The sequence below is a fragment of the Seriola aureovittata genome, chromosome 19 (assembly GCF_021018895.1).
Source record: "Seriola aureovittata isolate HTS-2021-v1 ecotype China chromosome 19, ASM2101889v1, whole genome shotgun sequence".
Classification (NCBI taxonomy): Eukaryota; Metazoa; Chordata; class Actinopteri; order Carangiformes; family Carangidae; genus Seriola; species Seriola aureovittata.
Genome location: NC_079382.1, coordinates 449,792 through 476,546, shown reverse-complemented (window position 1 = coordinate 476,546; position 26,755 = coordinate 449,792). Strand labels below are relative to the sequence as shown.

General features: G+C 41.8%; 3 protein-coding genes across 5 annotated transcripts in view; 2 read left to right on the top strand and 1 right to left on the bottom strand.

Moving 5' to 3' along the window:
* The first annotated feature begins 1,025 nt into the window (after positions 1 to 1,025).
* Positions 1,026 to 11,390, top strand: psmc6 (proteasome 26S subunit, ATPase 6). The gene is made up of 14 exons (XM_056363308.1): positions 1,026 to 1,156; positions 1,526 to 1,605; positions 2,147 to 2,186; positions 2,734 to 2,786; positions 3,489 to 3,556; positions 4,358 to 4,472; positions 4,715 to 4,802; positions 5,036 to 5,097; positions 5,177 to 5,300; positions 6,278 to 6,339; positions 7,369 to 7,489; positions 7,577 to 7,657; positions 10,869 to 10,940; positions 11,033 to 11,390. The coding sequence occupies exons 1-14, from the start codon at positions 1,072 to 1,074 to the stop codon at positions 11,149 to 11,151; spliced, it is 1,170 nt and encodes a 389-aa protein (XP_056219283.1). The 5' UTR covers positions 1,026 to 1,071; the 3' UTR covers positions 11,152 to 11,390.
* A 4,364-nt stretch (positions 11,391 to 15,754) lies between these two features.
* cgrrf1 (cell growth regulator with ring finger domain 1) lies at positions 15,755 to 22,678 on the bottom strand. Of its 3 annotated transcripts, none has more exons than XM_056405207.1 (6): positions 22,494 to 22,678; positions 21,559 to 21,695; positions 21,022 to 21,199; positions 19,492 to 19,639; positions 19,057 to 19,164; positions 15,755 to 17,252 (listed from the first exon to the last, which is right to left on the bottom strand). In XM_056405207.1, exons 1-6 carry the CDS (start codon positions 22,517 to 22,519, stop codon positions 16,935 to 16,937), a joined length of 915 nt encoding a protein of 304 aa, XP_056261182.1. In that variant the 5' UTR covers positions 22,520 to 22,678; the 3' UTR covers positions 15,755 to 16,934. The 3 variants fall into 3 exon arrangements, with proteins under 3 accessions (XP_056261182.1, XP_056261180.1, XP_056261181.1); XM_056405205.1 differs by having other exon boundaries at positions 22,416 to 22,677; XM_056405206.1 differs by having other exon boundaries at positions 19,492 to 19,633; positions 22,416 to 22,677.
* Positions 22,679 to 22,983: 305 nt separating this feature from the next.
* Positions 22,984 to 26,755, top strand: part of ddhd1b (DDHD domain containing 1b) — a 32,298-nt gene continuing 28,526 nt past the window's right edge. Inside the window, exons 1-5 of the mRNA XM_056405203.1 lie at positions 22,984 to 24,059; positions 24,805 to 24,981; positions 25,323 to 25,451; positions 26,081 to 26,228; positions 26,317 to 26,426. Of these exons, the coding sequence (XP_056261178.1) occupies positions 23,327 to 24,059; positions 24,805 to 24,981; positions 25,323 to 25,451; positions 26,081 to 26,228; positions 26,317 to 26,426 (1,297 nt within the window). The 5' untranslated portion in view covers positions 22,984 to 23,326. The remainder of the gene's footprint in view (positions 24,060 to 24,804; positions 24,982 to 25,322; positions 25,452 to 26,080; positions 26,229 to 26,316; positions 26,427 to 26,755) is intronic.

The following is a 26,755-nucleotide window of genomic DNA, read 5'->3' as shown; positions in this document are numbered from 1 at the left end:
GTAAATGAATTTCCCAGTTGTGGGATTAATAAAATTAATCTAATCTAATCTAATCTAATCTAATTTACCGCAATTATGGAGATTGGTTGATATGTAACTTCTTAACAATAAAGTAAGGGAAGTGAAACATTATCTTTTTCAGTTTAAAAAATACATTTGTGTTAACTGTTTAGAAACAGTGCTACACCGTTTCTGGCTTGAAACATAAATCCTGATATATTGTTGACAACACTGACTGACTTTTCTCTCTACTGGGAAAATTTACTGTTTGGTCGATGATAATAATCTTATATAATTATGTATATAATCAATTTGGTGATTATTTGAATGAAATGTCATATCCATGAATCCAAATTGAGCCATTCTAAACCTTTATTTCTTATTTAGTAATTAAATTTAAACATTTATATATTAGGCTACATTAAAAATATTTAAACTCAAAAAATAAGAAAGCTGCAAAAAGCGTCGATCGGTTCTTTGCTGTTGTGTTTGCAATGTTTTTATTTGGATCATTCCCCCTGTTAAATCTGTTAAATCTTAATAGTCTGTTCTGTGAGGGTTTTATTATCAATAAAGATGTTTAAAAAAAAAAAGCCGGAGGAGAGAAGGAAACTGCCTTTTTTTTTCTCACAAAACTTTATTGAACAACAATAAGTAGAATATACAGACAGGTGCTCAGTATCTCAATTTCTGTTAATACAATATCGAGTAGGTAATAAACAATACAATATATAAAAATAATTGGAGGATATACAGTATAAGTATATTGCAAAATTCTGAATCATACATTAAATCAGTGAATAAAACAAGCAACAAATATATATGACAAGGGGAAAAGGGTTATTTCTCTTTGAATAGTTCTTCATAAATTTTGACAGTTTTGTTACATTTAGCTGAGTTTAAGAGTTGTAGTGTTTTAATGTACTCTAAAAATTCAATTGAAAATCTGAAAAAATTTGGGGAAGTTTTGCAAATCTGCATTTGTGGATATGAAATTTGAGAAGGAAACTGCCTCTGGAGGAAGCACACATCGTAGTGACGTTGCAATTTCCCAGCATTCATTGGGGCATCATGGCGGACGGCAGAGAGAAAGCGCTGCAGGACTACAGGAAAAAATTATTGGAACATAAAGAAGTTGACGGGCGATTAAAAGAATGTAAGGGACGATTTAACTTCTGTTTCTGTGGGGAGGCAGACATCTTGTTCGCTTCGATTGGAACCCATGTTATTGGATAGTTAGTATCAGCTAGCTGGACAGGTAGCTAGTGCTTTGTCATGCAGTTAGCATCTCCGTAGAAATGAATTGAAGTGAAGCAGTTAGCGTTAGCAGTGCTAACTTAGCTTGCGAGGATGAAACAGACAGTAGCCCTGTGCCAGACAGTTCGTTGGTTAATGACTTGTTAAAGTCAGTTAACGATAGCCTGTGACATACATGTACGTTAAGGCTATCGAGAGCTTTAGGCTAAGCTAACTTTGGACAGCTAACGTTAACTCGGCTAGTGAGCAATGTTTGTCTGTTTTTCAGTGAGAGAGCAGCTGAGAGAGCAAACCAAACAGTACGAGAAGTCAGAGAACGACCTGAAGGCTCTGCAGAGTGTCGGACAGGTAAAGGTTTTTCATTCCCGCTCTGTGGGCCGTATATCAACAGTATTACAGACAGTCATCACGAGACCACTGAATACTTCTGAAAACTCGGTGTATTATCACTGCAGGACAAACGTTGGTGACACTCGACTTGTATTTTCAATTGTCATTTGGCTAACCAAGACTGACTGTGCTGTTTACTACCCTCTGTCAGATCATTAGAGGACAGACTAAATTGACTGTAAAACATTTTTATGGTAAGAAATTATCAATACATTTTTGATACAGTACAGTGTTTTTTTTAATCTGATGATGTTTAAAATGCATTGGAAACAGTTTTACAGTTTACTTCATTAGTTAATATTTTACAGTCGACTCAGGATCAATACTTTTATACATGGTGATGTTGCCATCATTATATCCACAGTGTTTATCACACATCACACATTTTGTCTGAGTGCCTTCAGTGGGTGGAGATCGTGGAGGGACAAACAGGAGGAAGAGGATCACAGGCCGATTTCCTCTTTCTTTACTAACATCATCTGTTCCCTGCTCCCTGCAGATTGTTGGAGAAGTGCTCAAGCAGCTGACTGAGGAGAAATGTAAGTGTCATGTTTACAGGTTTCATGTAGTGCTGTGACATGGTTTTGTTCTTACCTCAGTGAAAAGGCAACATTTCCCCACAGTTTATCGCCGATGTTTGCCAGCCACAGTCTAATATGTGTGTAGAATTATTTTTACACTTTTCATAATAACATATATGATCTCTATAGTAGTGTTTTGTGCCATTGTGCCTTCATTGTAGAGCTCTACAATGAGCGGCATGCAGCTCAGCCACACACACACACACACACACACACACACACACACACACCATACTGGCCCTTGAGAGCACCTGTGCACCTTGAGAGTGTGCTGTGTGCATCACTGAAAACACTATGCCATGTTAGATCAACCCTTGCCTACAACATGACATTCTCACATTTCCACATCTCTGCTCTTCTCTGTTTTTCTTCTCTCCTCACTTTTTCTTGCATCTGTTCTGTCAGGCTCATATTTTAAAATATTAAATAAGACCTGCCGTCTTGAAGCTTGGTAACCAGTGTTTCACTCAGACATGTGATGCTAATGTTTTGTGTTTAATTCCAGTCATTGTTAAGGCCACCAATGGCCCCCGATACGTGGTTGGATGCCGCAGACAGGTAAGTAACAAGAACACCATGTGATTCGTGCACTGCCAGGATTCAAGTGTGGCAGATTTTGGTCCAAGGACATTTATATCAAATAAAAACATTAGAACATCCTGAATAGACTGGCCAGGTCAAAATAATTAATGTGACTTGTATTTGAAGGTGAGCTGTGTGTATATAAATTAAATGTGATGAAGGACACTAATTGCTTTTTTACTAGCAAAGGTTGTGTTGACACTCACACAGAGCTGTGATGTAGTTGTTGTCAGCTCCAGTAAAAGAAGTTCACTCCTCACTGGTCTCCACCACCACCTCTGTGCTGTCCGCTGTGTGTGAGGCTGCAGCCTGACACAAAAATGCAGTAGAGTTTTTTTTTCCCAGTTCATTTGGCTCAGGCGCTGCGCCTTGAAAACTTGGTGTGACTAAATGATTTTTTCTATGTTATTGCACATGCTCATATTGCGAAGACAATGAAAATACGATTTATCGGTCAGAGATAATAAATACCTGTCAAAAACATAGTACATGAATTTATACACACATAATGTTCATTTATTTTATTTATTTTTCATGATATGTTGATTTTTTTTAAATAACTTTTTTTTTTCTGATACAAAAAGTTCAACCTTTGCCAACACTGAGCAATCTCAGTAAATACTGAGCTCAGTGTTCAGAAGGTAAACTCGAATCAATACTTTTCATCATCTTTTTCAGTTGGACAAGTCACAGCTGAAGCCAGGCACCAGAGTGGCTTTGGACATGACCACACTAACTATAATGAGGTAGGCTGGATGTAATCATGAAACTGTTTCACAGGCTAGCAATGATCTCAATGTGCAGGTGTTTTTGCTGAAACCCGACCTTGATAGTCTGCATCCTGGTGTATGTCCTCCTCCCTATGGCACTGAGTCAGCCTCTTGCTGCATATTCACATGGGACAAATCAATAATCAATTATTGTTTATCACAGCAGATGTGCCTCCAGACTCTGTTGTAAAGAATGTGGAATTCAAGCTTCTGCCATTATGATTCGTCATGTGTGAGTCAGACTGAGGTGGTGAACTACCCAGATCCTGACGCATCCTGTCCTGTGATCAGTTTAATTCATAGAGAGGACCTCACACACTCATTAAGTCTCTATTAAGTCATTGTCCTGGGTGAAATGTTGCCACTTCTCCTTTTCCCTGAAGGAAAATGTTTTATTCTGTAACAGGGTCTTTATATTTTATGATGTTATCAATAATCACCTCAAACACTACATGAAAGTTGCAGTAATACTGTCCTGACTAAATTTTAATCACCATCCTAGAACCATCTTGAAAAACAAATTTAACTGTCCCAAAATTAATGTAAACTGTCAACGGAGGGGACAGAGCAAGACTCTTGCTTCATAGTAAGATTAGATTAGATTGTTAGATTTTTGCTTCCTACTGCACTCCTGTTTTTGAAATGAAATAAATTATGAATTTACATATAAAATCCTTTTTGTTCCAGGGAAGATCTCTGCTCTGTTAGTCCTGTTAACTCCTGTTAGTGTGGTGCCTTGTCCTTACAGAACTCTGCATGTCTCCTGTTCTTTCAAAGGTACCTGCCCAGAGAGGTGGACCCTCTGGTGTACAATATGTCCCACGAGGACCCAGGCAGCGTCTCCTACTCTGAGATTGGAGGCTTGTCCGAACAGATCCGTGAGCTGAGAGAGGTACAACAAAGTCTACAGCAACAATCTGAAATCATGCAAGGCACACTCTTCATGTGTGGCTGCTTTGTGGATTGTATTGCTCACACTCTGATACATGCACTGGCACTATGTGTTGTAGTGAACCAGAGGCTCTCACAGTATGTGTTTTTATGGAATGACTTTGTATGGTTGGTCTTTGATTGGATGGATTTTGTTTTAGATGAGAAAGCAGATGATAAATGTTGGTTATTGTTATGGCGCAGGTGATCGAGCTGCCTCTCACCAACCCTGAGCTCTTCCAGAGAGTGGGCATCATCCCCCCTAAAGGCTGCCTGCTCTATGGGCCTCCAGGTAAGTGACTCAGTGAGAATCTTTCATCACACACCAAAGACATCCATCAGTGCTCATCACGTTTGTGTGAGTACAAAAAGAGATTTAAGCAGAGATTAACTTCTGAGACACTAACACATTTGTGAATCTTATTTGGGTGCTTCATATTATTCATTTGAATTTAATAAAACAAACATAATAATCAGTGTTGGACCAGTTCATTTGGTATTGATAGAAATTCCCCTCTCTGACAGGTACTGGGAAGACTCTTCTTGCCAGAGCAGTGGCCAGTCAGCTGGACTGTAACTTCCTCAAGGTGTGTATCAGCAGCACGCTCAGGGTGTACTGCCACACTGCAGTGCATTCAGTCAGCTGATGGTGTGTGTGTGCTGTAGGTGGTGTCCAGCTCAATCGTGGACAAGTACATCGGTGAAAGTGCCAGGCTGATCAGAGAGATGTTCAACTATGCCAGGGACCATCAGCCATGCATCATCTTTATGGACGAGATCGATGCCATCGGTGAGTGGCTTAAGATTCTGTTTTCTCTCTCCTTGAGTTGAAGCATTTAAATTCAGGTTTTCAAAGGGTGTGTGCTGCTTCTCATCTGCTCTACAATGTTTTTAGCAGTTTTCTGTGGAGCAGCTATAGATTCCTGTAGTCTTTGTCACAATGAGTTTAATGTGGCTGTGTAAATATTTGAAAGTTCAGTAACAAATACACCAAAGCTTCAAGCAACAGTTTGCAAGTTTTAATCCTGCTGCTGAAAAGAAGGAAGCCGCTTTTTTGATGTTTTTGATGTAAACTGAGACAGACCAGAGCAATCAATTCACATCCTGTTCTGAAATAATAGTGTGAGCTGGATCAATAGGTGTATGAATAAAATAAAGATAAAATCAACTGGATAATTTTTGACTTCACAAGCACATGAAGGATTACTTTATTTAAGTGTTTTCTGTTCATTACTAGACAGAGCTTTTTAATATCTTAAGTCCTTGTAGCTGATAAATACTTTCATAAAGTCTGCTGCTGCCTGAGAATTTACACTAAATAAGTGTTTGAGAAATGTTTAGGCCAGAATCTGTGCTTATTGATCATGCCAGAGTGTCATTTAGATAGTCGAAAGATTGGTCATTAGAAAAATAGTCGTTAGTGGCAGTCCTAAATCCTGCTAACAAACAGACAGTAGGGCTGTCACTTTTTCCAAAAATCAAGATTAAACAGATTTGAAATGACCCGCAATTTTTTCGAACAGATCATTACAGTTTGAATATGAAATTTTCACCCCACATTTGAATGGATGTTCGAATTTCGAATAAAAAGTGACAGCCCTACAGACAGCTCCCTGACAGAGGTCATAAATTACAGTTAAAGTTTTTAATATGACTGCGAGCTTCACAGTTTGTCTATGTGGGGCTGAATTACTTGAGGACCAGGCGTCTGTAGGTTTGGGTGAATCTCTGAATCCTCACGTCATGCTTATGTGTCGTTCCCTTTAGGCGGCCGTCGTTTCTCTGAGGGAACGTCTGCTGACAGAGAGATCCAGAGGACTCTGATGGAGGTAATGGAGTCACTGTGATGCCCCACTAACAGATGTGGTATACAACACAACACAGCCACCACTGTTATTTCCTATGTAAACCCACACATATGCTTTTCTCCACGCTATTAATTATTTCATGATGGAAGGATCATTCATGCTCCACTGGAAGAATGATGTCACAGTTTACAAGTATATAAGTAATAATTTAATGTTAATAACATAACAGAGGCTTGTCCACAGCACACACTGCTACAGTACCAGTCAGTGATGTTTATTCAATGTGTGTTGCAGTACAATATAGAGTTTTTTTTTTTTTCTTATGTCAGCTGTGTGTTTTTATAGCTGATAGAATTTCAGTTCATCAGTTTAGTCCAACACAACAGAGTTTTAGGGTCTGTGAGGAGAAAATACTCAAAATATTATCATATAGAAAATAGTCATTTTAATTTGTGCTGACATATACCTTGAAACTCTTCATGGCTAACGCTGTTCTCAGTGTTTGGATAGGTTTGTGTAGCTTGACTAGTATGCTGATCCCTACATCACACCTCTCCACACTAAGGTCACAGTTGTACTGGATGTGTACACGGACAGCTGCAGGCAGCTGTGTACACCAGACACTTAGTTGTTTTTGTTTATACTACTGGAGGACTATAGAGAACATGAAATAACTTCCCCTACAAAAAGAAAGGAAATGGCTCAAAGTAACAAACATCAATCTCCCTCAAACTTAACATGTTTAGTAAGAGTCCTGGTCCGAAGACATCTACAATATTCATTTATAGTCATAGTGCCACCTACTGGCTACAGGAGATATACTTTGATGTGCCCCTCCTAGTGGGACTATGTCCGCCTCAAATGAGGACTGAAAAGCCTTGAAGTGACAGTTGAGGTTATTTGTGGCGGGGTTGAGTGAGGTACTGGTATACAGTGGGTGTGTTACCTGCAGTCGGTCTGGTCGGCGCCCCCCAGCAGCAGGAGTACCAGCTCAGAAGCACAGCGAAGTGCTGCTGTGTCAGTGTGTTGTGTGTGTGTGTCTCCTGTCAGCTGCTGAACCAGATGGACGGCTTTGACACACTGCACAGAGTCAAGATGATCATGGCCACCAACAGACCTGACACCCTGGACCCCGCCCTGCTGCGGCCCGGCAGACTGGACCGCAAAATCCGTAAGATCTGCAGTTCCTTTTGATCATGTGTTTGTCAGCTCTGTGTGACCACACGCAGCAAAACCAATGTCCTCTTGTGTTCTTCAGATATCGAGCTGCCCAATGAACAGGCTCGTCTAGACATCCTCAAGATCCACTCCAGCCCAATCACCAAGCATGGAGAGATAGGTCAGTCAATCGTCCTCTATCCTACATGATCAGCAGCTTGTCACAAGGGATGGGTATTGTTAAGATTTTTACGTTGCTACTACTTTACAGATACTGCTTATCGATCCAGTACCTCAACTGTATTCTTATAGATTAGTACTGCAACGGTTCTCTTATCGATCCAGTACTTTAACTATCCGATACTTTAACGGAACTGTTATTGATCCGGTACTTTAACGGTATTGTTATTTAACAAAAGTGGTATCAATCCGATACTTATACAGAACTGTAATTTAACAGAACTGTCATCGATCAGGTACTTTAACAGTACTGTTATCGGTACTTTTTTGTTATTTTGTAAGGGAAAACAAATTAAGAACAGAATTAAGATTGCTTTTCTCACATGTACTCAATTAATATAGAGTAGCAAACTTCAAAAGCATTTTTTTTAACAAGTCAGTATTAAAGACTGATTTTGTGTTGATGGAAATGTAAAACAAATGTAATACACAAACAGAATTTTTTCTTTGACAGTATTTTTACTGTGCAGTAGTTCAGCAGCAGCCCCCACATCACACACGTCAGACATTGTAGCCTGGTGTAAGCATCGATCTCACTGATGAGCCTTCTGTGTGAACTCACCACCTGGAAACAGACAAGCAGTTTCAGTGCAAATGTTATTGCTTATAATAATTATATTATTAGCAACTGTCAGGGACATTGGTAATAATATAATAAATAATATAAATATATAAATCTGTTCTGTATATTTCTGCAAATGAATTATTGATTAATCTGGATATTACTTAAGAGCAGCCCTGTTATTAAATTTATTTCTGTGCATTATCAAAGGTTTCCCTCCAACAGTGTCAGCGATAGCCAGAGCATATTGTTTTTGGGTTGTCTATATGTACGTCCCATTCTCATGGACATGATATCTCAGTAACGCCTTGACGGAACTTCTGCAAATTTGGCACAAACATTCACTAGGACTCAAGGATAACTGAGTAGATTTTGGGGGTCAAAGGTCATGGTGACCTCAGATCACTTTTTAGCCATTACTCAAGACTTTACACAGTAATTATGGCAACATTTCACACAAATGCTTATATTTTATATGATTCTGGATAAACAGGGATGTAACCTGAAACTGGAAGGAAGCAGACAACCGTGAGGGTGGTAATTCTAGTTCACCATTTAACTCAGGGTGTGACAACATGTACATTTACAAGGCAGGAAGTTACACCAGCTTAGTCCATGTGATCAGCTTATTAATAAAACCATTGTGATTTATCTGGTACATATTTCAGCTCAGGCCCCAGCACTGTTAACGTCCTAATGACTCTGAAGTGGTGACTCATTAGTTTGCACATTGTGTGTTCGAGGGCTGAACAATTTGGGAAAATAATCTAATTTAACCATTATGATTGCAATTTAATATGCGATTATTAGTTCCTAATCTTCTGTATTATTCAACAAACAGAAGCAATAAATCATTCTATATTATGACTAACACAATATTATATAGATGAAACATAAACTGTTCTTTCCTGTAGGCCAGGCCTATGTGTCATGTTGAAATTAGATGATGCATGAATTGATATGAATTACATTTTTATTTAACTACTCCATCAGTAGTATATTGACTGATTTGTTTACAACCCTCTAAAAATATAAAATTGTCTGTCGTTATGCAGACATGGTTCTCTTCATGGAGATCCCAGCTGGTCGAAGTCTTCATTAATGAAATGTACCGTAAAACTCTGATAGGGCTCTGCTGTACGGCCTGACCACATGTCAGTTGTAGTAGCGAAAAACTCAGCTGCGACTCTCAGCGTGCATTTTTCATATAGCTCCGGTATGACAACCTGGCTAAAATATATGCGGGAGGGCGTGCTGTACCGCTTATCCAGTGTATTTATCAAAGCCGTAAACCCAGTCTTGGTCACTGTGCTGAGAGGCATCATGTCTTTCCCTATGAACTCTGTTATTGCCTGAGTAATTTCCCCGTGCTGTTTTGAATTATGTTCATATGGAGTTATGCTTTCTAACATAAGGCAGGTTCTGCAAAATACCTGACGCTGTTAAGCATCTTTTTTTAAAGCCAAAATAGTTCCACACAACCGACGTACTGCTCCTCTTAGACACTAAAGTTTTTGCAGTGCCAGGTTCTGTCGAGCCTGAGGCCATTATACAACAGGTCGAAATGTAGCGTGCCAAGTTGTTGCTCCCTCTTTTAGCCGACTGCTCTACTCCCGCTTGCATGTCATGTGACCAGAGTGTAATCGCAGCCATTGAGGTTAGAAAATCGCGTTTTATCATATCGAGATATTATCGAAAAAGCAATTAATCGTTCAGCCCTAGTTTGTAAATAAAACATTTTTGCTTCATTAATGAGGTTATGAGTCCGAAACATCAGATCCATCAGAACATTGATCATCAGATCCAAATGGCACCTATCCAAATCCTCATCAACACTACCATGCTGCCCTTGAGCAAAGACCTTAACCCCCAACTGCTCCAGTGGAGCTGTTCAGTGGTCCGCAGGTCGGGCTGTGGTTGTACTGGGCAGCTGTGTGACTGTGTAACTGTGTGAGTGCGATCAGGGCGATCCTGTAAAAGAGAGGCTGCCTCAGTGTAACTACTCTGATTAAATAAAAAAATAAACTGGTAACTTAATGAGGAATGATGATTGTTCAAAGGAATGAGACGACTGTGGAGTCAGTTGTGTGTTAGTGCTGGTACAATGGGCCCGTGCACTCTGACGCTTCACACTGCATTGAGAGGAGCTGACTGAGTGTTTAAATGGGACCTTACATTATGCAGAGTGGCTGATGACCTCAAACAAGACATAATACAAACCCTGCATGAATACAACCTGGAGGAGTTTAATAGATCTTACAGGTACGGGTCGGGTCAGGTTGCAGGTCCAGACCTAATTCAGATCCAGATAACTGTGGATAACTACTGAGCTCTGCTAAACTGGACTCTTACTTGTTGCGATTTGCTGCTTCTTCTGAGAAGCTGAGAGCTGCTGTTCACACACTGGTAAACCGCCAGACGAAGTCATCACTGTGTGTCTTTGTTTGTGGGTGTGTGGCAGGACCTCCTTCGTCTCACATCAGATGCAATGTAGAGCATAAGTTGTGGTGAATATGGATAAAATGAAAACAGGGGAAGCAGAGGTTGGACAGTCCTGTGAACATAGAACCTCTCCTGTGCTTGTTTTCAGATTTCGAGGCCATTGTGAAGCTGTCAGACGGCTTCAACGGAGCTGATCTGAGAAACGTGTGCACAGAAGCAGGTGGGACATGAAGCGGTCTTTCAGTATCATCTTTACAGGACATGTTATCCATGAACAGCTGTGATCATGTGAATCTGCGTGTCTGTTTGCAGGTCTGTTTGCCATCCGCTCTGACCGTGAGTACGTCACTCAGGAGGACTTCATGAAAGCTGTGAGGAAGGTGGCTGATTCGAAGAAGCTGGAGTCCAAGCTTGACTACAAGCCCGTATAAAGCCTCTTTGTCAGTGCTTTTCTCTAGCTAATGTTTTTTATTGCTTTGTCATGGATTTGCTGTGTTCTCTGCTTTAAGGTCAGAAACAACATGTTATGCTATGTTTGTGGGAGGCAATATTAGAATGAGCACATTGTCCCAACAGTAACTCCTGTTTCCACTCGTTAGTCTGACTCTGGCATCCCACACAACACTTGTATAAATAACTTCATGTACTGAAATATACCTTCATGTCGTAAGCTCTGTGTTCTTCAGTTTCTTCTGTCATTACCTGCGGCTGAGTGTGGTGACGAGCAGTCTGCAGGGCAGGCACATGCACATGCTTCAGAAACATGACATGTCATTTAATTACAGTATTCGTGACACAAGTTGCAATTACAAGCTTTTTCAGGCCTTTCAACCACTTCCAGTCCTCATCAACAGATGACAACTTACAGCTCAATCTTCTGATGAAGCCTGTGGATGGTTGAAAGCTCTGAAAAAAGCAAGTAAGAGGGTGTAGAGTCAAGATTATTTTGTATAAATTTTGTTAAAGGTTAATGTTTCTCTCCGCAACTAAATGAGCAGTCACTGAATCTAGACCAGGATGACATAAACCCTGGTCCAGTGACGGTATCTGGTCTGTAACAGACCCTTTTACACTGAAATTAGCCGATAAATACCTGTAACTACCGCAGAGTCATTTGACCTGATTGTACTCTTTCACATAGATGACAAAAGCCCGATGTTAGTGTATGTTAGCAGGTGTCTTTGTCACTGTACACAGCTCTACAATGAAATTTCAAATAGTAAAGAAAAATAGAAAATCAGTATGTGGTGGTCAGTGTTGATAATGTGGCAGGAAACAGAAGCGTAAGAATATTTTCTGGGGGGACTACGTCTCTGATGTTTGCAGAACTTCATTGAGAATCGTTTACATATCATATGCCAAGTTTATTGCTTCCACTACCCCGTGCGAGAGAAGCTGACAAGATAGAGCCTTCCCTCTGTGAGAAGGTGCCCAAGATACAAAGGGCTGGTTACTCCTCCTGGGCGGAGGGTGAAAAGCAAGTTCCAAAGTACAGCAGCTATAAGATGACACACTAACCAGGAGAAAACGGCAAGCAGGATGCGTGCACAGACAAAGCCTGTAATTCACTTAACCTATTGGCTGATGTCAAAGCCAGAAACAGGATGGTCTTGAGAGAAAGTACCTTTATGTCAGCACAGTACAATGGTTCAAAAGGCAACCCTGAGAGTTCCTCTAAAACTGGGCAGATCCCACGAAGGAACTAAAGGTTTACATACAGATCACAGACGTCGGGCTCCCTTCATAAACCTCTTTTTCCAGGAATGCTGACCAATTGGCACATTAGCAAAACCCACGAAGGGCTGATAAAGCTGCCAAATAGACCTTAACAGTGAAAAAGGCCCTTACCATTATCCAGTAAATTCTACAAAATCAGCTGCTGCTCTCTCACTCTGATCAGAACCGGCGTCATGAGATGCAGATAATTTATATGAGCAACCCACAGTTGCGGAGTCCAGGTGCCAGTTCAGCCCCCCATCCCGTCAACGAGGCATCTGTTGTCAGGGTCTTTCTCATTACCACCATTCCAGGGAACATGCTCGGGTCTCTCCAGTAACGGAGAGCTAGCAGACATTCTGAGGAAAACCTCACCATCCGCCGGAGATGACATTGTACATCCAGGTTTAAAGGTGTAATGTGTAAGATCATGCTACTCCATAGGGGGCGGCATTTCACCTCTTCGCTCCTGTCCAGTTAATCATGTTGCTTTCCCCATGTTCCTTATAAATTATATGTGCATTTATTGTTGATAGTTAAAACTGTTGATAGCACTTAAACTTGTAACTTGTAATACAAACAGTATGTTTTGATTTACCTATAAAAAATATGAAGGCAAGTGGATACTGCACGACACATGATTGTCAGGCTAAAGCAGCATGAGGAAGGGATGATGACATCATCAAAAAGGCAGAATAAGAAAATAAGGTTTATTGCCAGGAAGGTTTTTACTTGCAAGATATTTGGAAGGGTGTTTGGTGCAGTATACAATAAACATTTTAACAGGAAATAACAATAAAATTCTAAAATACTGCAACAGTCAAAAAGATAGATATACATAGATACAGTCATTAAAAAAATAAAACTATGAAAAAAACTAGAACTGCAAAAGATCACAGTATACACAATATGTGTTCTGTGCAGGGATAATACTCTAAGGTGTTACTGTAACGTGTTTGTTGATGATTGATGAGGTCAGACACAGAAGAAAAGGCAGGTGCTGGTCCATCACTGGGGAGGACTGGACTGGAATTCTGGTCCTGATATATATATATATATATATATATATATATATTCAAACATGTTAGGTCTGTTTTGTGTGTATAATAAATAGTAAGGATAGATATGAATGTGCTAAAATAAATACAGTATTAGGCAGTGGATCATGAACCTGCTGGTTCTGGACCAAACAGTCTCTTTGTCTTACTTGTTAAAGAAAAATTACTGACGCATCTAGTTGGACAACAGCCGCAGGAAAAGGCCAAATATTACTACATTGCTAAAATGTCTGTTGACATCATCAATCATACTTTATGCTGCTGAAGTGTTTGTCAGTACGGTTTGTCATTTGCACTAATGATACTTTTCGCTTCAGACCAACAGATTAGATGTTACTCACCAGTCTAAAAGTTGCAGCTCAGCATCAAACCGCATGTCTTTAGTTGGAGCTGTCTCCAGCGGTGGGAAGCCATACCAGGATTCACTAGTGTTTTGCTTCTTTGCTGTTGAATGTGGCTTTTGTTGGAGCGGTCCTTTGGGATGCAGACAAAGATCTCTTTCTATGCGCTTCAGCCATCTCTGAATTTCTGTGATGCTTTTTTTTTAACCGGGAGCTGTAGCATAACTTCAAGCCCTGGAGGGAGTTGTTCTTCTTCGTGGTACTGTGCTGGGGGCAGACTGGACGCTACACTGACTCACACAGCATCTAGTGCCATAAAGTGGTATTATAACACGAACCCGGGACGCAGCTAGTTGGTTAGCATGCTCATTTCAGTAGATATCTCTGAAATACAGTAGATGGAGGTCTTGGTCATGACATCATCAAAATGTTCAAAGAATTAACCAACACTATCAATAGTATGTGAAGGAGCCACAGTGTTAACGAGTTAGCATCTTTCAGATCAGCAGAAACTCTTCTGACCTTGTTCATTTTCACACAGGTCACATTTCACACTTAGCTGATGAAGGGTAGATAGGCTATTTATCCTTAAGTCAGCTGTTAGAAAATGCTTTCTGCTCTCTCATTAAGTATGTCCGTTAATATTTCAGCCTGGGTTCATACAGTAAACTGGAGACAGCTGTGTTGTGTTTACAGCTGCATGTGTTGGCCTGAGGTCTGTACTACAAAGCAGGATTTGAGGTTAACCAGGTAACTTCAGGTTTAACTCTGGGTAATCAGTCCGACGACAGAGGTTCACTTGTGACCGGGGTAAATCACCATGGTAACTTATGCTGAATTCCTAACCTGCTCTGGAGCAGGTTAACTTCAGAGGATCAAACCTGTCAACAATGGAACTACTGACCAATCAAATTACTGGAAAAACAGATTCATCATTCCTACAGGATCCTGACAGGGACAAAAGAGTTCACAATAAAGTGATCAATAATAGGGAGCAGTAAATATGAAATCAGTCGAATAGTTTTCCATGTGTCCACTCTGGTTTTAAAACAAAGCTTCTAAAAAAAAATGCATTGAGAGTTTATCGCTAAATACACAGCCTAAATAAAAAGCCTAAATAAAAAGCCTATATAATAACTATTACAGCTTCATTTCAATTGAACAAATATTCTTTAATCCGACAGGATTCCCGACCGTGATGAAGCTTTTACTCTCTTTTTCATCACTGCAGGTCAGAATAACATGAGGTCTTTGTTTAGAAAAATTAGCCACACACTGTTAATTATTTCCATGATTATAAATGAACATTTCAGTCTTTCTCATCAGACATCAACTACTTCTCTTTGCTTTCTCTCCTCTCTGCAGCAGCAAGTCTCTGACATTAACTTTAACTGTTTTATCTGCATCTCATGTTCAGAACAGTTTGTTCGTTAGACAAGAGAGAAAATACTCAAACGTAATGATAATTCATGCACTTATTTACATTATATATTTAGTCTGACTTTAATAGAAATTATATCTAGACAAGGAAATAATATTTCTTTATTCCAGTCATTGTTTACATTTCAATTTGAATATCACTTTTGGACGTTGCTATAACAATTATAATAATTTACCGTCAAGTATCAGCGTCTCTTCTCATATCATATTAAGTACTTCATTCATGGTTCAGGCGTTGTTGCTTACAATTAATAACTGCGCCTCTTTCACATGAACGCGCCCGTAACTGGATAGGTAAACCCAGGGTTAGCTGAGCCAGTTGATAGTACAGGTTATCCAGGACAGCCAATGTTAAGTTCAGTTAACCCAGATAACTAAAAGTTATCCTGGATATGTTGAACTTGCTTCGTAGTACAGGCCTCAGAGGAACTAACATAGAGCTCCAACATGGTTGGTGGTGCTAAAGAAAATGTCATGGGGTCATTACAATCAATTTTATTTAATTAATTGTAATTTTATCAATGTTCAGCTGTTCTTCACACAAACAACTCACACTCTTCACTTATGCTCAATCAGCATGCACACAATAAAGACACAAAATACACAACTACAGTCTGTCTGAAGACCCACATGCACCATCACCATGGTCTCCAGTGTGGTGCCTTCTGCTGGATGCCAGTCAGTCCCCAGGCTCACAGCTGCTGGTGTGTCCTCACTCATTACAACAGGAGCAATTTTTCTACAGTTTACAGTCACCTTCATTTGCACTGAGTCCGGTTAATGTAGTCTGGATACACCGAGCCTGATTACTTAATAGTAACATAACTCGTCTCCATATAATCAAGGGACAAGCTGAGAAAAGTGTAGATGTAGAACTTTCACACAATATCTCATTTATATCAGTGGGCCATAAAACATTGAAATGAGAGAAATTCTTTAAACTGTAAATTATTAATATTTAACATCAACTTTCAATGAAACAGGCATAGAAATGAAATTAAATAAAATCACTTTTCATGTAAATAAACTTAATTACAGTTATAATTCTTACATTTTTCTGTTGTATTTGTGTGTATAAATTGGGAAACAATATCTTTTTCTCTATAGTAATATTCTATATATCTGCTCTATAGTAATATTTTCCGAGATTATCACTCATTGTTTGTAAGTTTTCTTTGGTGCCTATATAACTTTTTTGTATTTTGTCAACTTTATACTTTGTTAAACTGAGGAGTCATTATTATAGCTGAGTTTGTGCTGAAACAATGTACACCATGTAGGTGTCCTAAACGGTTTTAAGAACAGTTTAATATTTTTGTGTTTGCATAGATATAGCCACACTACATGAAATGGTGCATTTATGACTGTCTACCTGCCATGCAGCAGAGCTGTTACAGATCTCAGGTCCCTGTTAAACAGCATCAGCATCCACACTGCTCTGATTCGGTGGTTTTATGACTGTGCAGTTTGTGTTGTCTGCAGCTGATGTTACAGATGCTACATCTCTACAGTCCAGATGAATGGTTCTATCCATGGAAGCTGGATGTAAAATCACTCCACCATCCAGATGGAGTCAGGGAGCTGCAGGGCATTTTCAGCAGTGATGACTGAGCTGCTGCATGTTATATATAACATGACATTCACTGGGTCAGTGTGAATTCAATGCTCTGCAGCTGGTCCCTGCATCAAGGTGAAGGACTCCAGGACAAAGGCCCTGCAGATGGGGCAGTGCTGGAAGTGTGACGCACAGCTGTCACACACACAGGCGTGTCTGCAGGGCAGCAGCACCCTGTTCACTGCTGCGTTCTGACAAACCACGCAGTCTCTGCCCACCCCCTCCGACCAGCTCTCATCCTCCTCCAGCACCGGACTCTGCTCCTCTCTGCGGGTCTCCTCGGCAGCTTCACCGGGTGTGGAGCTCTGCTCCGAGTCAGGAGGCCAAGAAACCCCCCCGCTGTCAGCTGACATAAAGAGAGGCTGCAAGAGACAGGAGGCAGAGCTGTGACACACGACTACAACTCAAACATAACCGTAATGTCATTGTGATTTCATCAAGGTTACCTCAGGTCAGACTCTGATATTAGAACAGGAAGCCTGGATTGCACAGTTAACAGACAGAGTCTAATGAAAAGACGCCTTCCAGTGGTATTATGGGAAATGTAGCATCCAGCTTTTTTGGAGCCTGACCCACATGATGGACTAAAGGATACCTCAGCCTCTGTCGCACATTTTAAATCTGTCCCTCATATAGTCCCCTAAATCACTGGAATATGTGTCCATCAGAGGCCCAGAGTTAAAAACATTCTTATAGTGAAAAAGAAGAAGAGTGTTTGCTGTCTCTCTCAGGTTGCATCACTGATGGACTGGACTGTTGAAGTCTAATTGAATGACCATGGTGAGTGTGATGGACGCACACAGTTTTAACTCAGTGTTAGATTCTGCTGTCTGTTTAGGTCTGACCTGCACACTGAACAGTTTTAGTGGATATTCATCTGTTCACTGTTTATTCAGCATGAATACAAACTGAGAACATAGAGAGGGTGTGTGTAGTAGGATATACTGGGCTGGAAACAAGCAAGACTTCAGATATTCACTCCTTTATCTGAATCTGAACATGTGGCCCTCAGAGCTCAACGCACTGCACATGCAAAGACACAAACGCGCTGCAAATTCAGAAAACATCATCGATTTGACAACACATGCTGCAAATACTCACAACACAACGGAGGTGTTTCCAGGGGACACAAGCACGGGAGTGGGGGGATACCATGAAGGCGTTCTTTCCAACCCATGGCCCCTTGTGCCTCTCGCTCTCTGAACAAAGTCTAAAAATAACTTAAACTTGTTATTCAATCCTTTTAACTTCAAAAGTCACAGTTTGAACAACAAGTGCGTCCCAACCAGGTTCATCACTTTTTACTGTGAAACATTGTCGTGTTGTGAATTTGAACTGATGAAGATGTTTTCTGAATTTGCAGTGCAAAGAAAATGAAATAATTAGCCGTGAAACTCTGAAAGATCAGCTCAGTCCATTAGAAAAGTTGTGCTAATGTGCTAATTAATGGCTTTACTAATGGTTAATAAGTCATTTACAAATGTTCCACAGATCAGTTATAGGCTGATGGCTGATTAGAAGGTGAGAGACACCGCAAAGCTCATTATTGACCACAGTTGCCTCAGCAGATGGATTTCATAGAGGGTCATTAGCTTCTGAATGCCTTGCCTGTTTGGAGTTCACTGACAGTTTTCACAGCAGCAGAAACCAAATGAATTCATCTGAACCAATCTGGTCAGCGTGACAAGAGGAGAAGGTCCACAGTCCTGGTCCTGCATTTCACATTTGAGCTAAAGACAAACCAGGCTTCAGGGGTCACAGTCTTTTTAGTTCTGTCCTCCCTCTGAGCTGCAGTGAAGTGAAGATGAAACACTGAGGGACTTGAAGAGGCTCTGATTTGTCAAACTCAGACTGAAGCCTCATTATCTACAGTCAGACTGTGGATCTGGTCCCCCATCACTTACAGAGAAACACATCTAATCAGGAATCAGCTCACAGTATGAACAAGAGCCAGTAAAGCCTTCAGTGTAATATGGGCCTATGACTGTTATCTGTATGAAGACTAGTAGACAACATGTGAACCAGTCCTAATGTGTAGAGCCCTTCAGAGCCACAGTTCATGACTGCTGAGCTGCCCCACTCTGTGCAGTTACCTGGCTAAACCCACTCTCTCCTCCACCTAACCACAAATTCTGACTGTGAGAGAAAAGGCAGGACATGTCCTACCTTTAACTCGTACATGTTCCCCTGTGAGGTGAGAAGGTACTGAAAGAGAAGACGTGCAGAGAGGCTGTATTTGGCATCAGGAACATGAATAACTGTCACACTGGCCACCTGAAAAAAGAAAGACAGCACAATGACTTCCTCTCTGCTTGTTGTGCTGGGGGATCTTTCCACAGACGATGAGTGAGATGGGACTCAAGCTGTAGTTTCAGTCTTGATGAGATGCTGATGGGAGTGTGATCATTTGACTCCGCAGCCACGACAGGTCAAACTGCTGATGAAGATGACTGAGACCTGACTGGGATGGAACACGTGTGGGCTGGAGTCAGTACACAGACGTGACTGTTTTCCCTGATGATGCTTTGGCACCTCTGTACACAATCACACTTCTTCATTCTCATCTGACTCAACAACAATCAGACACTCAGATTGACTCACAATGTTGTATGTGTCTCTAGCTTCTGGCTCCGCCAGCGTCAGCACAGCCACAAGAGGGTAGCGTTCCCTTGGCATCCGTCCAAAGTCTGTGATCCCGTGTTCAGCAGGAATCTGTGTGTGGCGTTCTTCGCTGTCTTCACTGCTGACACTGGGTGGGCGGGGTCAAAGAGGCTAACCAAGTAGCTATTTTAGGAGCAATAAATGTCAGCCAAACAAATGAAGGTCTCAGCCATCAGGAGAATGTCACTGTAATAATATGACAGCACTGCTGTTGCTATAGTAGTACTGTGTCAACATTATTAAGGAAACATCCACCACAAAACCTCCAAGACTGTTACACCAACACACACTGGGGACCTGGGCTGCAGTGGAAAAGTCAAAATAATCTCCTCTCTAACTACTTCTCCTCGACCCTTGATGGAAAACGTCATGAGGTCAAATATGTGAAGGAGAATTCATAAGGACTTGGGAAAAGAATCTGACTGCACTGACACCATTTTTTTTTTAACTAACTTTATTTATAACTCATGGAGGATAAATCCTTCTTTCCTAACCACAAAACACAACAAACAGGACTGAAATAAGAAAAAATGAAATGAATATACAAATATAGAAAGTTTAAATTAATTAAATCGAAATAAGGAACTGAACAAGAGATCAGAATAAATTATATTCAGACAGAAGGATATAGTTTTCTGTCATAGGAATTGTTTAGTAGAGAAAATTCATTTTTAGTGTTTTACACAATGAGAGAGGATTTAGTGAAACAACATTTATGTATAGACTATAGTAATTAGTTATGATGATGATATTGTTAACTATAAATTCAATCTGCTTGTTCTTCATGACGACTCCTGACTGATTTAAAGAGAATTAATCTACATTTATGGATTTGGGCTTCAATCGATCAGAAAAGGATTTTCATGTTCTGGATTGTGTCACAAACATAAAGCAGTTGTTCTTATGTTTCTACATTTATGTGGCTCTGCTGTGGTGAAACTACAATGGTGCATCACTTTAAATGTTGCTGCTGCAGGAATTCTGGCGCAGCATTTCGCCTTTCCTCTCATAAAGGAAGGTCCAGTGTTTCCTATGCAAAGGAAATAAGATAGGAAGCACTGAAGCTCCTTTCCTCATCACTTAGAGAAGTGGACCAGTTGTGATCATGGTTGTTGCTCAGGTACTTCAGCTCATTTCACTCAGTTTGAACCTTCCTATAAAAAAATACTTTTTGACCACAGTCCTGTTCCCACAGCCCTGGCCAAACATGAGCATGACATCTCCTCAGGATATTTCAAGAACAGAAAATCAGCCATGTGCTCGTCTGCATGGAGAAAACAGAAGAAGATGAACTGACCCTGTAAGGTAATAATAATGTACTCAGAGACACTGTTTAGGACAAAAAGAAAACAAGATGAAAAAGATTCAATATGTTAAAAAAGAAAGGGCGTTCATGGAGAAGGTGAGAACAGGGGATATTCTCAGATAAACTGCTTTCCCGTGATACTTTGTTTGGCAAGTAAAGGATACTGGAAGCTCTGGTAGTGGTGGTAGTGCAGGTGCAGGGCCTCCTGGAAATCCTGGGGGGTCCTGAGCCTCGAGCTGTGCTGGTGAGTCTGCAGTGCTCCCTGCAGGGCGCTGACCTCACAGCCCCAGAAACAGCTCAGGACACAGGGCTCAAGGCAGCAAAGCCTCACTGATGTGCCATCTGAAAGGGTACGTTTGCTCATGTCACTGTGGCTGGGACGTAAAGAATGAGGGTACGACTGATGGTAATGATGGATATTATATACAGACTGGGTTTCACAACCCTACATATTTACAGCTGTTCAACTGGTTCATTAGCGATTTTCAAGTGATCACCTGAGCGTGTCCAACTCCACAACAGACACAGAACAGATATGATGTCTGTAGTGAACTGAGCAACACTTACTGTGGCTTTACATTGTACCGATTCATTTACAGTCAGTTGTACACTGAAACAGCGGAGATGATGACACATCCCCACACTTTAACTCCAGGTTGGGCTAACTCCACCCTCCTATCACTGAGGATAACTGTTCTCACCTGTGACAGATGCCGCTCTAGAGCCCAACTCCAGGGCGAAGGGATTGATCACCTGAACCATTTGCTTCTCAGGGGTTGGTAGGGCAGACTCTGTCTCATCAGAGCTGCGAAGAATCACTGGGACATCAAAGCCAAACCTGAGGGACAGAGACAGTGTACAAATGTTCTGCATCACTCTCTTCTCCCTCAGTCATCTTTATCTTCTGTTTATCAGACCCACTGACTTCACTGATCTGATCTTCTTCACAGCAGCTGTGTTCCAGTGTTGTGAGATCTGGTGTGTGGACCTCTGTCAACTTTACACCACATTCAAAGTGAGGGAGCGGCTGCCACTAAGTGTAGTGGGGCATATTCCTAAACCCTCTGCACGTGATGTCTCATAGGCTAACCATGTTGATCGATCCACAATTTATCAATAGTCCCAATATAAAGTCTGGTTTAGTCTTGTAAATAGGACTGATACCAAAATAAAACAAAAGGATTCATCACGGTAGACCCACAGTGCATGTCTCTGCTGCTGCTGTGTGCAGTGGTCACCTCTGTAGCCCAGACAATTCACAGCAACATCATTTTATTTTTTAATAGAAACATAATTCATGTTCAATCATTGTATCTGAACCCGAATGTACTTTAGTGATAAGCAGAGAATAATGCTTGACGGTTCATTTCGAAGCCCGTTAATGATTCAGCTCATTAATCCCACATGATAGAACACTGGCTGCTGATGACATCCCTGCTCTTACTTTATAGGGTCATTATGACAAAACGGCGAGGAAAAGCAGTTTAATGTATGAAATCAGGCTGCTGCGACTGCTGCAGGGGCTGTGGCTAAGCTAACTTGGCTAAATGTAACTTACCAGCCGAGCACCATGGCAGCTGTAACAAGGAAACACAGAGAAACCACACTTATGTAAAACAGTGGGGAGTACTCATACAGGGTCACCAGGAAGACGGCTGCCATTTCACATGATCTGTTCCGAGAGTGAGCAGTTTATTAAAAAGTGTCCTGGTAAACTCGCTCCATGGCGGCCATAACACGAATCCTCAGATACAACTACGGTGGCCTAAAAGGTACAAGTACACGACAAACACTGGGTTTATTTGAAATATTTTACATATTTTTAAATTCCAACAAACTGGAGAACCGCTTTAGGCGAACATTTTGATTTTGATATATTTTCCTGACTGAATTCAGTTCGTATCGTGTTTAGGCTAAGAAATAAAAGAGTCAAGCTGCGGTGAACAGGCCAATTTCAAAATAAAAACCCGTCTGGAGAAGTGAACTTGAAAGAGCGGTCATGTTGCTGTGCTCTGAAAAATACGAGTAAAACCTGCGTGGACATATTGTATTTCCATACAATATATACTTTTCTCTATTCTATATGTGTGTGCTTTGCATTGTATTGTAATATTTTTTTAAATTCGCCATGGTCCATACTCGTGGATGTGGAGTTTATTTTGAATGTTTGAACAGGAAGTTGACCCGACAGCGCAGAGCAGCTGAGATTACATCCTAGCTAGTATATTTCATTGAGCATCCCAGCAGTCATCACGAAAACCGGGGACGGCGTTGTGTCCTGGCGGGGACACATCAGCTTCATGTGCAGTTTAAACGGTCTAGAATTATGTTTTATTTGTAGCTATAATGTTGAGGAATATAGTAGGAATCAGAACAGTTGGGCATACAGATGTTAGCAGCTGTGGAGGAAGAACCCGTTAATCCGATGTAACAGTTTGACGGTGGGGGCATCGCCGGACCGTGAGCAACATGACGGAGAAACCGACTGTCCGCCAGCAGAGCTCGGAGAACAACTCTGTCAGCAGCAGCGAGTGGGACATGGCAAACGATGTGTTCGTGTCTGGCTACGACGACAATCTGCTGCCAGACAGTGCTGCTGTCGGGGACCCGGACCCGGCGCAGCCCGGCTTGGACAGACACCTGCCACTACTGCCCCAGGATGGCATGATGCTGGGCCTGGCTGGGGAGGAATACTCGGGCTCATCGTATCTGGACATCGAGCCAAACTACACCGAGAGTGACGGGAACGTCACAACCAAGAAGCGCATACGGTCCAATAGTTCCCGGCACCGCGGGGACATCGTGACGGAATTGGGACCAGAGGAGGTCCGGTGGTTTTACAAAGAGGACAAGCGGACGTGGAAGCCATTCGTCGGACACGACTCGCTAAAAATCGAGATCCTCTATCGGAGATTCTGCGAGCAAAACCCCGACAAGGTCAAACGCCCCGTCGATCCCACCGAGGCCGAGGGGAGAGAGGCTGCCAGGTCCGGCGACGTCCAGCCGGAGAGCGGGGCCGTTGACAGTGTTAGTGTTCGGGCGGAGCCGTCATCACAGCGGGGAGGAGGGCAGCGGCGCTCGATGTCAGAGGAGACGAAGGACCTGGACGACACCAGCATCATCGTGGAGGCAGTGTGTGTCAGAGGGGGGCTCTACGAGGTGGATATCCGAGAGAAGGAGTGCTACCCCGTTTACTGGAACCGTGAGCAACATTCATGTCCTCAATGATAATCATCGTTTTATTAGCACAATTAGCATCACCCTGCTGCTAACACCAGCTTTACTGCTACAGAACACTGTTAGAAGCAGACCTGGTCCTGTACTGGTAGACCTGCTTCAGTCACACCAAGCTGGACCACCACCAGACTCTGGACTGTTACTAGTAACAACACTGCAAGCCCCACTAGACAGCAGATACAGCACAGTCATTATTACGCAAAGATGTTCTCAATACATGAATATACACTTGGTCACATAACAGTTGATGTAGAAAAACTGAAACACTTTTCATCAATGATGTATTTGGTTTTTTTTCCATTCATAGTTTAATGCACCAATATTTCATACTTTCAGACTTGAGGCAGAGGAACAGGAGGAGAAGCTGTTTCTAAACCACTGACTGACTGATCAACCATGTCCACATAGATTCATTAAAGGCCAAGATAACACATACATCACTGATGGTGACACTTGTAGTTCCCTCACTTCATCTAGCTCTGCTTCACAAAAGTAAACTAAACCATTATCTGATTATGAAAATGTTGCCAATTAATGTTTTGTTGATTGATCCAAGTAATCAAATTATGTTCTATGAACATGAAATGAAATTTGTGTTTGTGACACACACACACACACACACACACACACACACACACACACACACACACACACAGCAGAGTGTGTTCACTGTGTTTATCTCCTTATCCTTGATGTTAATTGTCCCTTAGAACAAGACCGTATTCCTGTGATGAGGGGTCAGTGGTTCATTGATGGGACGTGGCTGCCCCTGGAGGAGGATGAGAGTGACCTCATCGAGCTGGAGCACCTCGCTCGTTTTCGGGGGCAACAGATGAGGGACACCTACGAGATGGAGGCAGTGACCACCACAGTGGACAGCAAGGATGGTAAGGAATGGAAGAGACCCAGAAAGGTGTCTGTGTGTGACAGACAAAGAGTAACCGTGTGTGTGTGTGTGTGTGTGTGTGTGTGTGTGTGTGTGTGTGTGTGTGTTTAACTGCCATTGAGAACAAGGCCACAAAACAAGTCAGGTAATTTTATTCTAGCTGAGTGTGGCTGTACCAACAGGATGCTCACCTGAGTGTGTGTACAGTCTAAATCAGTGGACTGTAGTGAACTGGACTTTCACACACACACATACACACACTATACACTCTGATGGGGAATGGTGAAGTAATTATGCCGTCTTGAGTGTGTCCCTGTTAATCACAGTGTGACTGTCTCCCAGCCGTCCACAGTCTGAAGCTGAGCAGGAGTCACGTGGACTGGCACAGTGTGGATGAGGTGTACCTGTACAGCGACGCCACCACCTCCAAGATCGCACGCACCGTCACGCAGAAACTGGGCTTCTCTAAAGGCATGTGGAAAAATGTCACATCACACATTAATATAATAGAATACAATATATAATAATACTAACAGCTGAAACATGTCTGTCTGAGCTGACAAATGCCTTTAAAGGGTCAGTTCACCCAAACTACAAACAGTAATAAATAAACAGCTATTTTTATGTAGCACAGTCTCAGAGTCCTAACATCAGTATAACAAGCTGCTGCCTTCATCCTCAGCTTCCCTCATCATCATATTTCATCTCCTCAGCACCCACAGCAGAGCAGCCCTGAGCTGTTTGGTATTTTAAATGTAATTTTACTGTCATCTCCTCCTCTGCACTGGTTGGAGGTTCAGAAGGAGGGAGGAGGGGAAATCTGTAGTTGTGTCATTTGGGTGAACTGACCATTTATTTATTGATGCAGGACTACATACAACAGACTCAGGTGTAGATTTTCTCACAGTCATTACACACTGAGCTCTAAAGGGTTGTTCTGTGCATCGTGGGCCTGTATTGACCCATTGGAATATAAGGGGTCATATGTACAGTTACATGATTTGCTTGCTGATGTAGATGGTTTCAGAAAAAAGTGAAGTTTGGCCACTTTAGTTAGCACATGGCGTGCTGGCTAGTAATGTTCTCTCTGGTCTCCTCAGCCTCCAGCAGCGGGACACGTCTCCATCGGGGGTACGTGGAGGAGGCGGCACCTGAGGACACCCCACCTGAAACCACACATATTGTTTTCGTGGTGCATGGCATCGGCCAGAAGATGGACCAAGGCCGCATAATCAGGAACACCAGCATGTGAGATATGCAGGTTTGCAGTGGGAACACATAGAGCTGACTGGAACCACAATCATTGTTGAACTGTTTTATCTTGGCTGGTGTGCAGGATGAGAGACGCTGCCAGGAAGATGGAGGAGAAGCACTTCTCTGATCGCACCACAGAGCACGTCGAGTTCCTTCCTGTGGAGTGGAGGTCAAAGCTGGCTCTGGATGGAGGTATGCTACACTTAAGCACACACTGACCCACCTCTTCATCCTTTAAAACAGCTGCATTCAGTGTCAGGTAAAACCAGACACACGCAAGGTGATTTGATCATAAGTTCAGGTGTGAACACACCCTAGACACATTGAGGACGCATTTGAGATCGGATCACTTAGACCACATTCTTTTAGCAGTGTGAACGTGAATTAAAGAATTGTGTCACCCTCTCATCCTCCTATTGTTTTGATGGAAACTTCACCACAGTGTTCAGCAGATAGTCAGAGCACCTGACACTCGGTGAATGACACAGCACACAGCTGATCGATGGACATAAAATACTTCA